Source organism: Myotis davidii, unplaced genomic scaffold (assembly GCF_000327345.1).
Source record: "Myotis davidii unplaced genomic scaffold, ASM32734v1 scaffold1, whole genome shotgun sequence".
In the NCBI taxonomy this organism is placed as follows: domain Eukaryota; kingdom Metazoa; phylum Chordata; class Mammalia; order Chiroptera; family Vespertilionidae; genus Myotis; species Myotis davidii.
In genome coordinates, this window is record NW_006294681.1 from 9,577,387 (window position 1) to 9,593,309 (window position 15,923).

The following is a 15,923-nucleotide window of genomic DNA, read 5'->3' on the forward strand; positions in this document are numbered from 1 at the left end:
CCAAGGAGGATTGCTTATTATTTATGTTTTAGTTTATCCTTGGTTTTAAAATTTTTCCTGTTCCTCGCCAAGAACACTTGCTTTGATATAGTTGGTGGTGTGAACAGATAACTATCAGATTCTGAACTGGAACCACCTACATGAATCCCACTGTCACCGTGAAATAACCACGTGACTAATATTCTATTTAGTTTTCAGCTAGTACTTCATAACCAAGATCCAGTCTCTCCCTAAAGCAGGAGTTTTAAAATGCACAATTCTAGGTCACCATCATGTGTATCCACACCTATCAGTAGGCTCCTCGGCCATAAGACATTTACATGGCCAGATTCTCTTAAATTATATGCTTGTTCTCAGTGAAGAGACTGTGACAGCAGCATCAAGGTCAATTTAGGGGGTTTCTCTTGATAGAGATCCCTGAATAATCCTTCATACCAACTTTTTCTCACTTAAGGAGCCTTAGTTTTTCTCACTAAGACTCTACTGACCCCAGATGGCAAAGTGTGAGCTTTATTATCTGACCCAGAGGGACAGACGACTTCTGAGTCCAGACATCTCTATCCGCCAGTACAGGAGAGTAGTTATGGCTCACCTCTTACTCCGGCTAAGAGACCTAAGAGGAAGGTTATCCCTAAGAGGAGGCAGGAAAGACCAGTTGCTCCTCCAAAGAAAAGAAGAAGAAAATTACATAGGATGGATCATTATGCTGTGGAAACGCGTCAGGACAAAGTAAGTTTATCTATTGTTCCAAAGCTTTGTGGCGGGTAGGTCTGAGTTGAAGGTTTCCTTCAGTACCTTGCCTGGAAACTCAGCTGAATAAGTTTCAGAAAAACTCTGGTGCATCATCCTTTCCTTTGAGTTCAGAAGAAACTGGTCCTGCAGAGGTTAACACTGATGTGAAGACCTCCTAAACTTTCAGCAAGGCAAGAAAAAAAAGCCTTCTACTTTCTTTAGAGTTAGTTGCCTTAAAACTAGTATTTACATTGAGGCTTCAGTGAATGTGAAGAAGGCTACTGGCGTTGCTTCCACTTATTCACAGAATTGTTACAATGCTTCTTGAAAACAACCCAGCACAGCATCTGGGGGACTCTTCAAAGATAATGGAGATCAGAGCTCAGTAGAAAATTGGTTTATATTTGTGGTCTGTTCTTTCAGAATTCTAAAACGGTCTTAGGTTATGGACAAGAGAATAGCTGAGACAGAAAGAAAGAGGAAGTAATGGGTAGATAAAATTGTGTGTGTTTTCACATAGGGATAATAAGTAATGTCTAGTCTTTTTAGAATATTTGTGGCAACCTAGAGAGGTTCATATTCTCAAAACCTTCAGATACCTCCAAGGCACATTTATGATGGTCTGAACTGATCCCTAAGAAGTAGGTTCCACATTTTATCTAAGTTGTCTTGTTTAATAAAGAAAAATAAGTAATTGTCGAGGTTGATGTATGTTGTATATTTAGTGTTTCTTTGTCTAGGCAAAGTTCTTAGAGGAGAGCATGGTGTTCTTGGAAGCAAATACCACTCAATCCCCCATCTGTTAGCCCCTTCAAATTATGCATCTATCATTCTGAAATCTTCACTTGTGACTTCCTCCTTGGGACAGAATTTGAAATACTGACTCCCATCATGAAGAAAAACAAGTTAACAACTGACTTTACTGGTGACAGCATATGAGGAAAGGTCTTGAGTCATCTGAGAAGACGCTAATGGAAGATAATATTGTGTGTCGGGATGAAAAATGATATGTAGATCCCTTCTGTTCTTAGTCATTTTGAGTGCATGTGTATAATTGTAGCTAAAATTTAAAATTCATCTAAAGTACTGTCAAGTCTTTGTCTGATGTTCTTGAAAATCTTTCCATTGCAGAGATGAAAATGAAGGAGAGGCCACTAGTATGTGGAAGCATTCATACTGTTAGACACTTTCATTTGACGCAAGAAAATAAGGGATGGATTATGTTTCTCAGACTTTGGACATGTTCTTCAGAGAACTAAGTTTTGGGGCTTTTGTTAGGCTAAATAAGATCAGTGGTTTACTTTTGTGTGCTAGGACTCTTGTAGATTCTTATTTTACTCAAAATCAGCTTGAAAGGGACTAAATTGATATGCAGAAGAGGTTCTTCTATTAAGAACCTATTCTTCTCAGAAATTGACAGTTACTTGGAACATTAGATTGCATTGTGTTAATGATGTTCTAATTAAACATCCAGTGAAGATTACCTTTAACCTCAGATTGCTTTTGATTCACTTAACCTTCGTCTTCTTGCTGTGTGGTTCAATGCCTAACGTGACTTCACCTAGGGCACAGGAGACTTAAACAATCATCTGACTTTCTGCTCACTCTCAAAATTCTTGGATTTAAATAGTTACATTTTAGAAAGGCATTTTAGCTCTAAAACCAGTTCCCTTAATATTTCTTTTATATTTTTTTTATATCAAAGTATCTTGAAAGGGATTGGATGAGGGGAGATTTTGTGCTCCTGAAAGAATACAAAGTGCTTAGACCAGCTTTCCATAACGAATGGCAGGCAAATCCCCCTAGACAAAGCTCTGCCTCTGGGCCTGAAGTTTTCTTTCCAGAATGTTCTAGGAGTAGAAGATCTATGAGAAACTGAAAGGAAAAACAACTTGTAAGGACTAATTTGCTCCTTTTCCCAGATGACAAATCCTCTGAGGGAAATTGACAAAACAGTGGGGCAATTAATGGACGGCCTGAAACAACTGAAGCTGCATCGCTGTGTGAATGTCATCTTCGTTGGAGACCATGGTAAAGCTTTGTTTCTTCTTTGTTAATAGGATAGAGTCATTGATAATGTTTTCGATGGTGTAGAGGAAAGGAAGGAACCCTTTCCCTCAGAATCCCAGGTCGTGTTCTTCACCTCTTTCCCCATTTCATCAGGATGGGGAAAGATATCAAACCATGACTCAAACTAGGAGATGACCTGAGGCGACCCCAAGTTCATTTTGATCAAAACCAGGCACTTCCTTTATCTACCTATTCTCTGTAGGAAAAGCCTTTCTACAGAAACCTTTCTCTTATTAAAATGTTGCAGGCAATTTGCTTGTTATGTTAATATCTTCCTCTGTGAATGTGACATTTTAGACAATAATACCCCATCTCTGATAGCCATATCCCCAAAAGGAGTCCGCAGGGTTTATGAGACTAAAAAGTAAATCCAAGCATGATAAGGAGGCAGAGACATCAGATTCTTGTCAAAGTGGCATATAAGTAAAAATATGTCTCTGCATCCACTGACGGAATTCAAGACAAAACCAGAGGACACTGCTTTAGTAGAGAAGACAGTTGAAAGAGAGGAAGAGACAGGTTTTCTAAATCACAGTGTAAAGTAGAAAAATTCATGGCCCCTTTTTTGAGGTGATCAGGAATGTCATAAACATTATGGGATTATAGGGCTGGCTGGAGGGAGTCCTCAGAGAGCCTTCTTATTTCACAATCGCTCAGATTGAGTTCCGGAAAGTAGCTACTACATTCCAGAACTCTGAAATTGACACAGTGACCCTGGAATATGGGACTGCATTCTTCTGGAACTGGAACATTGGTTGACTCTTTAATAGTTTGTTAAGAATGAATGACAGGCAAATTTCCCTAGTAAACAGCTCTGCTCTGGGCCTGAAATTTTCTTTCCAGAATGTTCTAGATGATCTGTGAGAAGGTTTAAAAAAAAAAAAAACAGTGGGACTGACTTGCTCTTTTGCAGGGACTAAATGTGACCCTCTGCAAAGTCATGCTCCACAGGTTTAACCTTGTGGAAAGCTTCAGATAGGACGGAGACTTTGGAGCATGAGACACAGCTGATTCAATTGAAGTTGCCCAGAGGGTTCAAGAGCATTTGGTTACATGTTGGAGCCAGATGCCTTAAGAAGTAGATGGGTCCTGATGGAGCATTGTAAAGGTCTTGGGAAGATTAAACCTTGTGTTGCCATTGTGTAGGCTTCTGAGATGAGTAGATTGCTTTGGTTTGGGGAAGCCACAGCTTCTCTTACATAAAAAGTAGTATGGTCCAGTGTTTCATTGGTGTTCATATTGCACTGCACCACTTAAGAGCCATTTGATGTGGTAGACGTTATGTGACCTCTCGAAGTCTCAGCCTCTTTGTCTGTAGAATGAGAACACTAACACCACCTACATGGGATTAGTCTGGAGGGTGAAGGATTATGGCGATTCAGCACTTTCCATATGGTTTTCAAAAGCAAGAGAGCAATGGCTCACTACTAAGGTGGGGTAGGTGACTTCATAGAAATGTAACAAATGGAAGATCCTTCCAATCTTCCATTAATATCTTTTTGTAGATTTCCCCTTCCTGGGTTAGCATTGTACTAGAACATAGTAGCAATAAACATAGTAGTTTATTGTTTTTATTTTTCTTCCTGTTAAAAAGCAAGATATAGAACCCTTGTACTATATTGGGATATGTTGTTTTTTTCTCTCTTCATTTCAGTTTGTTTATAAAACAGAAAGGTCTGGATCTGGGATCCCAGAAAGTGATAATTTGAATTTTATTAGATCCAGGCCACTTTGGGTTACAATTGTTTATTACAAAAACCTTAGGACATTCTTTATAGAATCACTTATTTCCCCCCTTAGAGAATATGCATCAAATGGATTGTGCAAAGCAATGTATTAAACTTTTGCAGTTCCATGTCATCTCATACATTCTGAAATGACAATAAAGATCTCTACCAGCTTTCATGGTCTATGATTCTAAGACTTGAGTTTGTTTTTATTTATATATTTTAAACATTGATCAAAAAATTATCCTTGTCGAGGCAGGAAACAAATCTTGAGTCTGGAGGGATATTTGTTGGTTAAAAACATTCCCTACCTAGACCCTTTGTGTCTTCTAGTTGCTAACTTTCAGTTTTGACTGATAACATTGTTTACCACTTGTTTTCAGTCTTCGCTTTTCAGTGTTATTTTGTTCTTCGGTTTGGGTGGTCATTGGAGATGACATTTTTCTTTCTCATCTGTTGTTGCCAGTATTGTTTTGTCAGTTACATCCAAGGCCACCAGTGGAGACAGAGTGAGGACTGGTGATTATGTACTCAAGTCAGGAGATATATTAGAGAGAGAGGGTTGGAAAATGACATTTTGTAAAAGAGACTTGGAACTCTATATTCCAGTTATTTACACCACCCCCAGCTGCGGGAAAAAAAAGAATAAGATGCTTTTCATAAGGATTATGTAAATAGATTTTTTTTAAAAAAATACTATGGTTACTTCCTTTTCCTTGCTGTTCTTGCTGAATGACATAAAATGATAATTGAGATGATGCATTTTTTTAAAAAAATTTCTTTATTGATTGAGGTATTACATACGTGTCCTTATCACCCGAGATGATGCATTTTAACCACCTAGCACTGCAAGATACTATTCAATCAAAGCCTGGTGCAAAGACTATACAAAGAAGCATCAAAAAAATGTAAAGTCAATTGAAAAATCTCAAAAGAGAGAGATCCTTGCATGTAGCTATTAAAAACTAATTAAAGAGATGCCTGGATGTTATTAAGATATGGCTGTGTTAAAATTTTAATTTTAAGATTGCCTGAAAATCTTTTTTTTTTTTCCGTCCCTGTAGGAATGGAAGACGTCACATGTGATAGAACTGAGTTCTTGAGCAATTACCTGACCAATGTGGATGATATTACTTTAGTGCCTGGAACTCTAGGAAGAATTCGACCCAAATTTAGCAATAATGCCAAATGTAAGTTGATCCTTAAAATACTAAGTTGTTGGAGCAGTAATATTATAAGGGTTTGTTCTCTGAAGCTACTCTGAATACCTTGGTAAAAATCCTGGCTCTGCAAAAATTTAGAATGAATTTAAATGAATAAGTCATTTAAACTCTAAGCCTCAGTTTTGCATCTGAATAATGGGAATGATAATTGACAGCTACCCACCTGGGGATGTTGTGAAAATGAATCTATGCATATCACTTAGAGTGGTTGCTGGCACATGGGAGCATTATATAAATATTTGCTCTTGTTTTTATTATGTAGAAATACATTTCATTTGAGGCATATGTATAACCATAAACTTCTGTTTACAAGAAAATAACTTTTCAGTAAGAGGTTCAGGCTTGCTCTTGAGCTGGAGCTAGGGAGCCCATGACAAGGTTATGGAGACCCTGAGCATTCCTGAAAGCCCGGTTGAAGAGGAGTCTAAAAATGGTTGACAGAACCCAGGAGGAAAAACTATTATGCCCTTGGGAAGTGGCTGCTGCTTTGAAAGATTAGAAATGAACAGGAATAATCTTATCACTTATATTCTGCACATTCAGGTTCTGAGATACCACCAACAAGAACTTTAATTTATGAACTAAGATGTTTTAGATGCTGCCCGCCTCATTTTTGGGAAGGCCATAGTTTTATTGGAGACATGCTGCATTGTGGGGGGGAAAATACTTTTAAAGTTTTTAGCCTTGGGCATAAGAAACCATTGGCACCAAGCGTAAAGCTTTGGAAAATTAAGTTTTTCTCAAGCTATGTTCTTGAGTCAGCACAAACGGGAACTGTTCCAAGGTCAGCTGCAGGCAACGTTGTGAAATCAACAAAGCATCAGTGTTTCCGCCCTCTCTTTTTAATGTCCTTTCTGCCCTCCACATCCTCCCTTCTCTGCCCACTTGACGTGGGCAGGTCCTCTCCAGAGACAGGGTACAAGTCACTAGGGCACCTGTTGAGTTAGTATTTGCTTTGCAGCACTTATGCACAAATGCTTTTATCTATTTTGAAGGATATCTCAGACCTCAATAAATGTAATGGGGAGGTTGTTATGGGGGGAAGAAACAATAACTACCAAATAATTGTTTTGTACATGTGATTTCATTTTATGAGGCATTAGAGTGGTGGTTAAGAGCACAGACAATGGTGACAGGATGTCTGGGCTCAAATCCCTGATCAGCCATGGGCTCACTGGGACCTTTGGTGGGCTGCTTAAACCCTCTATGCCTCAGTTTCCTCATCTACAAAATAAGGATTGTTGGGAAGAGTAAATGAAACATTACAGCTCCCTTAGATTTGTGTTTAGCAGGCAGTCTAACCAAATAAATGTTAGCTATGATGATGATGTCTTAGTGGCATCACTATTTTAGCTAAATCAATGCGCCATCTTATTTAATCCTCCCAATGGCCCTGTGTGATAAGTATTATTGTCCCCTTTTACAGACAGTAAATCAAGGCTCAGAGAGAGGTGAGGAAATGGGCTTAGAGTATGACAGTAAGTGGCAGAGCCAACATTTAAACCCAGATTCTCTGATTCTTAACCACTATCCTGTGCTGGGGGCCTCTTCTATTCACACAATGTGAGAACTGTTAGCATGAGAGGACCAATTACATCGGAAATGATGGATTTGTGTCCCAAATGTGGCCTCGGGCATTTGTGACTTTCCATGCTCTTTATTTTCCTTCATTATCAAAGAACATGAACTTATTCTGGTCCTGCAGAAAACTGTGGTTCAAGAGGACACAGAGTAAAGAGGTTCAAAGCATGGCTTGCTCAGTCAGTGGTAGGGTCCCAGTATATAAGCCCCTCCCTCTACCTTCTAAATGCCCATTGGTTTAGTGAGAGTTCTAGCACTTACATCCCACAGTTGTCATGAATGATCAGAGAGAAAGTGCCTGCAGAGTCTTACAGACAGAGTGCACATGGTCTGGACACAATTTGGGTTAACCATTATTGCTACCCTCATTACAGTTACACGGTGCTTAACAACAGGGATACCTACTCTGAAATCCACTGTTAAGTGGTTTCATCATTATGCAGCCATCATAGACTGCACTTACACAGACTAGCTTGCTACACCCTGGGGCTGTATGGAACACCACTGTCACACCACCGTCATATATGTGGTCCATTGTTGACTGAAACATCATTACACAGCATATAACTGTATTTGCTTTCCATGAAAATATGCAAGTAAAATTTAGCCCCAATTTAAGTAGAATGGAATCCTACTTTTTAGCTTTGGATTTCATAGCTTTAGAACTATGATTCTGAACTATAATTCTGTCTTTGATTGTATATGTTCATATCACAAGACAAGCTTATTTATGCATTTTCAACAAATATTTATTTACTAGAGGCCTGGTGCACAAAAATTTGCGCACTTGGAGGGGTCCCTCAGCCCGGCCTGTGCCCTCTCGCAGTCTGGGACCCTTTGGGGGGTGTCCACCTGCTGCATTAGGCCCACTTCCCAGGGAATCAGGCCTAAGCTGGCAGTCACACACCCCTCTGGCAGCCCAGGAGCCCTCGAGGGAAGTCCACTTGCCAGCGGGGAGCAGGCCTAAGCTTCAGTCGGACATCCTTAGCACTGCTGAGGAGGCGGGAGAAACTCCCGCCACCACCGCTGTGCTGGCAGCCGTCAGCCTGGCTTGTGGCTGAGCAGAGCTCCCCCTGTGGGAGTGCACTGACCACCAGGGGGCAGCTCCTGCATTGAGCATATGCCCCCTGGTGGTCAGTGTGTGTCATAGTAACCAGTCATTCCCAGTCGTTCTGCTGTTAGGGTCAATTTGCATATTACCCTTTTATTATATAGGATATCTATTACTAAACATTTATGGAGTGCCTACTGTGCACAGGCCTTGGGATACAGCAGGAAAGGACACGGACATGACCTGTCCCACTGATGCTTATATTCCCAGGAGGGCTGTGTCATGACAGCTGGTACCTCTTCTGAACTCTGTTTTCCTTTCTACTGATTCTATAATAACATACTAAGGCAGATTTTTTGAAAACAAAACAAAGTCCAACTAACCTACAATCTCCTCTTTCTCTCCCTCCAACCCCCCGCCAAAGGGGGCCTTCAGATAATAGAATCCTGTCCACAGTTTATACACAGCCATCATTTACATAGTTTTTCTTTTAGCTAGTTTGGGGTATTGACTAAAATATCCTTTGTTTGCTGGTAGTGAAAACAAAGGAGGTGCATCCATGTGTGTGTGTGTGGCTGGAAGGGGCCGCTACCTATGTAATTAGACCCATGATATTTATTACCCAGGAAACCAAATCCCCTTTAAAAAACATAACTCAGTGAATTAGACATTCATCTCAAAGTGGATGATAGCTTGTTTCAAAGATCTGCAGATAAATAGGAAGTTATATGAAAAGCCCCAAATGCCCAGTTTAGTTCCTGATGTTAAATTGCAAATAAACTAAATCTAGGCTAGAGGGACCATTTGGAATAACTTAAAGGAGCAATTACTCAGCCACATCTTGATGCTCTGGAAGGAGGAATTCCCTTGTGGAAGAGGAGACCCACACCCAGCAGGGAAATTCACTGTATGAATTGTGCCACTTATTTAACTGCTTTTTACTTATTGAAATATTCAATACCCACACGCAATGTAAATATATTTTAGACAAAACACCAAAGGGACAGCCCTTCTGGAAGTGGGGTAAAAAAGAATTGAGTCTCTTGCTGCAAAAATGATTCCTCTCATTGATTCTTATCTCTTTTTGACATTTTTCTCCTCTCTTTGAACAGATGACCCTAAAGCCATTATTGCTAATCTCACGGTAAGTACTGCACGTGACCAGGCCTCTGCTATTAGAGCAGTTTCCACATGCTCATCTCCTGTGTTCACCTCCACTGTGGGGCGGGAGGAGCCCTTTCCCCATTGCCCTGTATTCTGTATATTTGTTCTCTTTAGAGCTTTCAAAACTCCTGGCCTGTGGACAGCTGCAGGCTCCCTAATGGTCTTGGCAATGATACAAACAGACAATATTTGATCTTTCCTCATTAGTACTGAACAGTATTCATTCAAGATTAAACAAATCCTTACTTTCTCTGAACCAGATCTGCCCACCACCCTGTTCCATCACTCCCCCATCCAGGATAGAGTCCTTAAAAGCACATGAGGATGTAATCACATGGGCCTCAACATGTGTCCACCTCCCTTTCTTTCTACCCCCCACACCTTGATTGAAGCTGCTGGGAAAGGCCTTGGAGCTTGAATTGCTCTTAGTGAGTCAGGAATGTATCTTAAAAATGCCTTACTGCCCTCTGACAGTAGCCTTCCATCTCCAAAGTTACCTGATCCTCTTTGAACCTATTTGTTTCCAGTTTATATTATTTGAAAGGGGGTAACAAATTCCATTTATTCACTAACCTTTTCTTTGGCTTAAAACTTCCTTCAACTTTCTAGAGAGAGACTATCCATACCTTTTTCTAGAAGACACTCATCTCAACTCCAATTTTCATTTACATTTCAGTGTAAAAAACCAGATCAGCACTTTAAGCCTTACATGAAGCAGCACCTTCCCAAACGTTTGCACTATGCCAACAACAGAAGAATTGAGGACATCCATTTATTAGTGGAGCGCAGATGGCATGTTGCAAGGTAACTTGGGCTTGACTGGCCCCGTTTCTTACCTGCATAACCAGCTCTTTGACAACTGAAGTGCCTATAAGGTCGTCAGCCATCCTAAGAGGAAATATCACCCTTTCCAAAGGGTTTTCTATGCTAAATAAACAATCAGTGCTGAGATAATAATACATTTATATTTCCTGGGTCTCAGCATCTCAGTGTCTCTCTCCTTTTCGATTTTTGAATTTACATTCTAGCCTCTATTCTTATTACTTGAGTAAGTCAAAAGTGTGACTGGGGCACTTCTTTGCCACACAGAACAGATTTGGTCTCAGATGACAAAACTTAGCCCATAGCAATGAGCTAAGAGGAGTTCAGAACATGTTGTTAATCTTAAAACCTCTGTTGCTGTGGACTTGTTTTATTTCGGCTTAAAAGTTTTCCATTGTTGCCCTGGCTGGTTTGGCTCAGTGGATAAAGCATTGGCCTGCGAACTCAAGGGTCCCAGGTTTGATTCTGGTCAAGGCCATGTGCCTTGGTTGCGGGCACGTTCCCGGTGGGGGGTGTGCAGGAGGCAGCTGATCGGTGTTTCTCTGTCATTGATGTTTCTGACTCTCTATCCCTCTCCCTTCCTCTCTGTGAAAAATAAGATATAAATATATATAAAGTTTTCCATTGTTTATCTTTTTTTTGAACTACCAAAGACTCCAATATTGAAGAGACCATTTCTTGCTCTTGAATATTTTGTAAAACGTGCCCTCCGGAAGCTCTAACCACTTCTGAAGAGTTAAGCATTTAAAATTTATCAATTTTCCACCCAAACTAGACAGCAGCCCCTTCCCCCTCTCACTCTTATTCTGACTTTCTCCTTTTAAAAAAGTGCTGAGAATCAATCTGTAGAATAACTGAACAGCTTCTATATGCACATGCACTCTAGCAGAGCACTTTAATGAGTTTCCAAGGGAGAGAAGATAATGAGAAAATGTTTATTCTCTAGGAACTTACATCAATATGGAACACATGGAGAGACACATGACATAATAGCCCATTGTTACTGTCAGGGGGTTACATAGAGTTAAATATGTAAGATTATGCAGAGAGACGTATGAAGACCAGAAATTATCGAAATAATTTAGGGCAGACATGGGGAGTCTTCATGGAAAAGTTACAAAGATATGACCAAATGGCTTGGCTCTGAGTATGTCCTCTTTAGGACCATTTATGTATGGGTGGCTTAGAAGAGAGAGCAAATTTGGCACACTTGGTAGATTTATATGAAGTAAATGTGGTTGTTGAGTGGAAGTTAAATGAAAGATGACGACAGTTAAGCAAATTAGCGCAGATTAAAGCCAGACAGTTTAATGTCTGCCTTTAGCAGCAAATCTTTTAACTCTTGCATTGTTGTGTTATTATATGTGCATATCTTATTAACCTAAGCTGAAAGCATTTTTCCTAAGGGTGGACACCCAAATGCTTAATTTCTTTATTTTCCCCTAAGCATTTTAGTTCAGTGTGATGTACTTAGGAAATATTTGTATTAATAAACATGAGCCCTGGTCAGTGGGAATCATCCCATGCACTGAAAGATTGGTTGATGGTTTGATTCCTGGTCAGGGTGAATGTCTGGGTTGCGGGCTCCATTCCTGGTAAGGAGCATGCAGGAGACAGCCCATTGATGTTTTGCTCTCACATCATTGTTTCTCTCTCTCTCTTCTCCCTCTCCCTTCCTCTGACTCTAAAATGTCAATAAAAATCTTTTTAAAAAATGAAAGTTCTTTGGAAAAGTGCTACATGACACTTAAGCAAAAAGAGTCTTCTTGTCACAAAGAAAGTCAAATGGTTTTGATGTAGACAGAGTGATGTTTCCATTTTCTGTTTATGTATTGAGATAATTATATAGGTGAGGCTGGGCTTTTGCTAGATATGTCACTATTACCACTCATTATACTCTTTAGTTGTATTATATCATAGGTAAAGTTGAATGCAAACATTTTTATACAACGCAGATCTTCATTCATTGATTAAACATCCCATATTTAAAAGTGCCTACCATGTGTTTGGCATTGAGCCTAGTGAGGAGTATAGAAAAGTGAGCTGGAAAACATGGCCCCAGACTGGAGAATCTTATGATCTCTGAGCTGAAGCACCTGGGCAGACAGAACATTGCCAGTGACAGGTGCTTTGCTTCATCCACATGTACAAAGCACAAGGTACAAGGAGGGCACCGTGACTTCGGTTCAGAGGTACACATTTGTCCTGGGCTGATTGTCAAAGCAAAGGCATGTGGGAGAAATGAACAACATTGCCTTTTATCACCACAGGGATGGTGCAATTAAAATAGAGATAAATATGCTTGGAAAATCTCTTCTTAGAGATTCTTTGAGCACTGAGCTTGGCTTTTTATCAGAGTGATTTCATGTGAAATCCTGACTGATTGTGCAATTATTTCAATGTAGGAAACCTTTGGACGTTTATAAGAAACCATCTGGAAAATGTGTTTTCCAGGGAGACCATGGTTTTGATAACAAGGTCAACAGCATGCAGGTATGAGCAAAGAACTGGTCTTTAAAAACGTGTTTTGGTGATTTTCAGGAGGGATGGGGAATGGAGGTGTGAGTGAAGGTACACGGTATTCATAAGTAGGAGAAGGGTTACTGCTAGATATTAGCAATGTCTAATTGTTCTTCCTTTTCTTATCTTTGGAAGACTGTTTTTGTAGGTTATGGTCCAACGTTTAAGTACAAAACCAAAGTGCCTCCATTTGAAAATATTGAACTTTACAATGTTATGTGTGGTAAGTCACTTACTATTAATCAAAACCAATGAAACAATCTTGAGTTAACATATGAACTTCCTCAAAGTCAGAGAAAGAAATGAGGTGACTTCTTTTTGGGACCACTTCATCCCCCTGCAAAAAATAATATTGCCCATTGGTTTGAAGGACAGAATACCATTCCCTACTATGGCTTCTTTGTCTTCCTCCACCAGTTGACTAATGAGGGGTTTTCATCATGTTGCTGTTGGCAGCTTTTGGCTGATCCAACATAGCATTACAGTTTGACACTACCGGTCAGAGACCTAGTGAAGCAAGAGTTCTGCACAGAGCTTTCTCCCACCTCCATCTATCGTATTGCAGTTCAGTTAAAATTTTGCCAGCTTGCATCCTGGCCAGCTATTTATGTACTCCTAATTATTTTTCTTCCTTGAACTTCTAGTTGCTGAATGAGGACAACTTTTCCTATTTAGTAAGGGAGTGCCAGTCTGGTGGTTAAAGGGGGAGTCTGAAAGTCGGGTCTCCTGGGTTCTTTTCCCAACTTGGCTGCTAGCTCTCCCCTCTCTGCCTCTCAGCTTAGGCAAGTCACTGTGTGCCTGCTTGGCACCCATTCACTCGCAATGAAGTCAGCCTGTTCATTTCACAGTGGCACTTCAAGGCCTAGGGCCAAAGCCTCCTCTTGTCCCTGTACTTCTGTGGAGTGCATTACAGGGCAGGCCAGAGGTTATTTATTGATTATAAGACTCATTTCAACATTTGGGATACAAAGTTTCATAGAGATGCAGAACAGCATGACACTGATAGTCTTTGGGTTCCTTCACTTTTTCTTTTTGGGAATGTCTGTCTATGACCAAGCAGTGAACATGCTATTTCAGAAAGCTGTAGCAAGACATGCCAGGCTAGAATGATTCAGGGAGTAAGAACGGAGTGTCTACTATCTAAATTTAGTTTTATCCCATTTTGATTTGTGTTCAGAGTTTTCAGACTCTTGGAAGGTGAATGGTTTTGGCTCCTGCCATATCTCATCCAAAAATATTTACAAAGCCCCTGGCTTCTTTTCTTTCTTCTCATCAGATCTCCTGGGATTGAGGCCAGCTCCTAACAATGGGACCCATGGAAGTTTGAATCATCTCCTGCGTACTAATACCTTCAGGCCAACCATTCCAGAGGAAGTCACCAGGCCCAGCTATCCAGGGATTATGTACCTTCAGTCTGATTTTGACCTGGGCTGCACCTGTGATGATAAGGTAGAGCCAAAGGTAGAAATAATAGTTATGTTTATCGTGAAGGAGGTTGTTGGGTATAGAGCAGTTTTGTCCACTAGAACTTTCTATAATATGTAAATGGTCTATATCTGTGCTGTCCATAATGGTAGCCACTGGCCAGATTTGGCTTTTGAGCACTTGGAATGAAATTTTTAATTTTGCTTAATTTAATTATTTATGTTGAAAGAGCCATATGTGACTTATGGCTACCATATTGAACCACATTTCTGTACCACTATAGGTATGGAAAGTGAAGGGCAAAAAGTAGAATTTATTAAGCTATTTTGTGGGTTCAGAATTCCCAGTGAATGACTTTATTTCTTTTTTTCAACCTGGATCATGTGTCTATTAGTCATGTCCCCAGAGGAAATACATGGCCCATGCAAAAGAGGTTTTTAAGAGTTTAAAGGGTCTGTTTCCATCATGTTTAATGAGAGGACTATTAATAAAGGCTGAGCAGTATAGAGGGATGTCATTAAGGGATAGTGAAAAACCCTTGGGCCAACAGGGGACCAGTCCTAGGCCTGAACAATTAAAGGCGGAACAGTTACGAAAACATGGAGAGAGAGCTATATGTAGGAAGGAACTATGGAATTTGGTAGATAGGTGCAGCCTACTATAACCTTGTAGGGAGTAAAGTTGGGGAATACATACCCCTGTTGTCTTTCCTTTAATCTCCTGCTTGTGCCTCCTATTGGTAAAGCCCAACAAGATGCCAGAGAGCAAGCTTGCTCTTCTGATGCTATTCTGAGAGGTCAGTTTCTCAAGGCACAGAGAAGAAAAGGTAAAGGTACAAGCTGGATGGTGATGGTGGGGGTGGGGGTACAAATAGAGACTACCCAGCACATCATGTTTGGACAGCTTTGAATACCAAACTACTAGTGTTAAGCAATAATTTGTTGAATTTTGTATTGATCAAAGACCTTTATATTTGCCAATCAGTGCTTCTGACAGTAAGAAATTATGGTGTTGCCACACTGAGTTGATGTGATTCTAACACAAAGCAAAGAAACGGGTTATTTTTGCATGTGTGCTTTTATCATGGGTAAATCTGTGATCTTTCTATTAGACCTCAAAGAAATGTAAACTAGTTCTTCTAGTGCCCCATCCCATCCCCTACCATTTGTTACCTCCCAGAATTCCTACAGGCTTAGGAGCCACAGTTTGGGATCTCACCACTGGAGGAATTCAATTTGTCCTTTATCCCCCACCTCCTTTTTTGTTGTCCTTAATTTTTGCTCCTGACAAGAACCAATGAGGGTAATTACTCTCAGACCTCAGCTGGAGAAGTTGCATTGCCAAAGTCAACAGGAAGTGGTTTTGGAAGTGGAATCCAAATATAACCTTAGAGGAATCTATTAGTTGAATCTTGTTTTCCGAATTAACTTTCTTGTAGAGAACAATAAATATTTTGGATATGTAATCTTAAGCCATTTTAGAGGAATAATGAATTGTCTTCATTTTGTCTATGGGTTTCCCCAAAAGACTACCTTCCTTTTCTTAAAACACAACAACAGCCCAAGCTGGTTTGGTTTCAGAATTGCTGAGGCATTATCTTTTCAGCTT

General features: G+C 40.1%; 1 protein-coding gene across 5 annotated transcripts in view; it reads left to right on the top strand.

Annotated features, from left to right (window-relative positions):
• Nucleotides 1-15,923, top strand: part of ENPP2 (ectonucleotide pyrophosphatase/phosphodiesterase 2) — a 104,797-nt gene that overhangs the window by 65,793 nt on the left and 23,081 nt on the right. For 3 of the 5 annotated variants that reach the window (XM_006769096.2, XM_006769094.2, XM_006769097.2), the window contains exons 12-18: nt 2,655-2,763; nt 5,594-5,719; nt 9,497-9,528; nt 10,225-10,352; nt 12,776-12,863; nt 13,026-13,113; nt 14,167-14,351. In XM_006769096.2, coding sequence (XP_006769159.1) covers nt 2,655-2,763; nt 5,594-5,719; nt 9,497-9,528; nt 10,225-10,352; nt 12,776-12,863; nt 13,026-13,113; nt 14,167-14,351 — 756 coding nt within the window. The remainder of the gene's footprint in view (nt 1-2,654; nt 2,764-5,593; nt 5,720-9,496; nt 9,529-10,224; nt 10,353-12,775; nt 12,864-13,025; nt 13,114-14,166; nt 14,352-15,923) is intronic. The other 2 variants (XM_006769095.2, XM_006769098.2) reach the window with 1 other exon arrangement.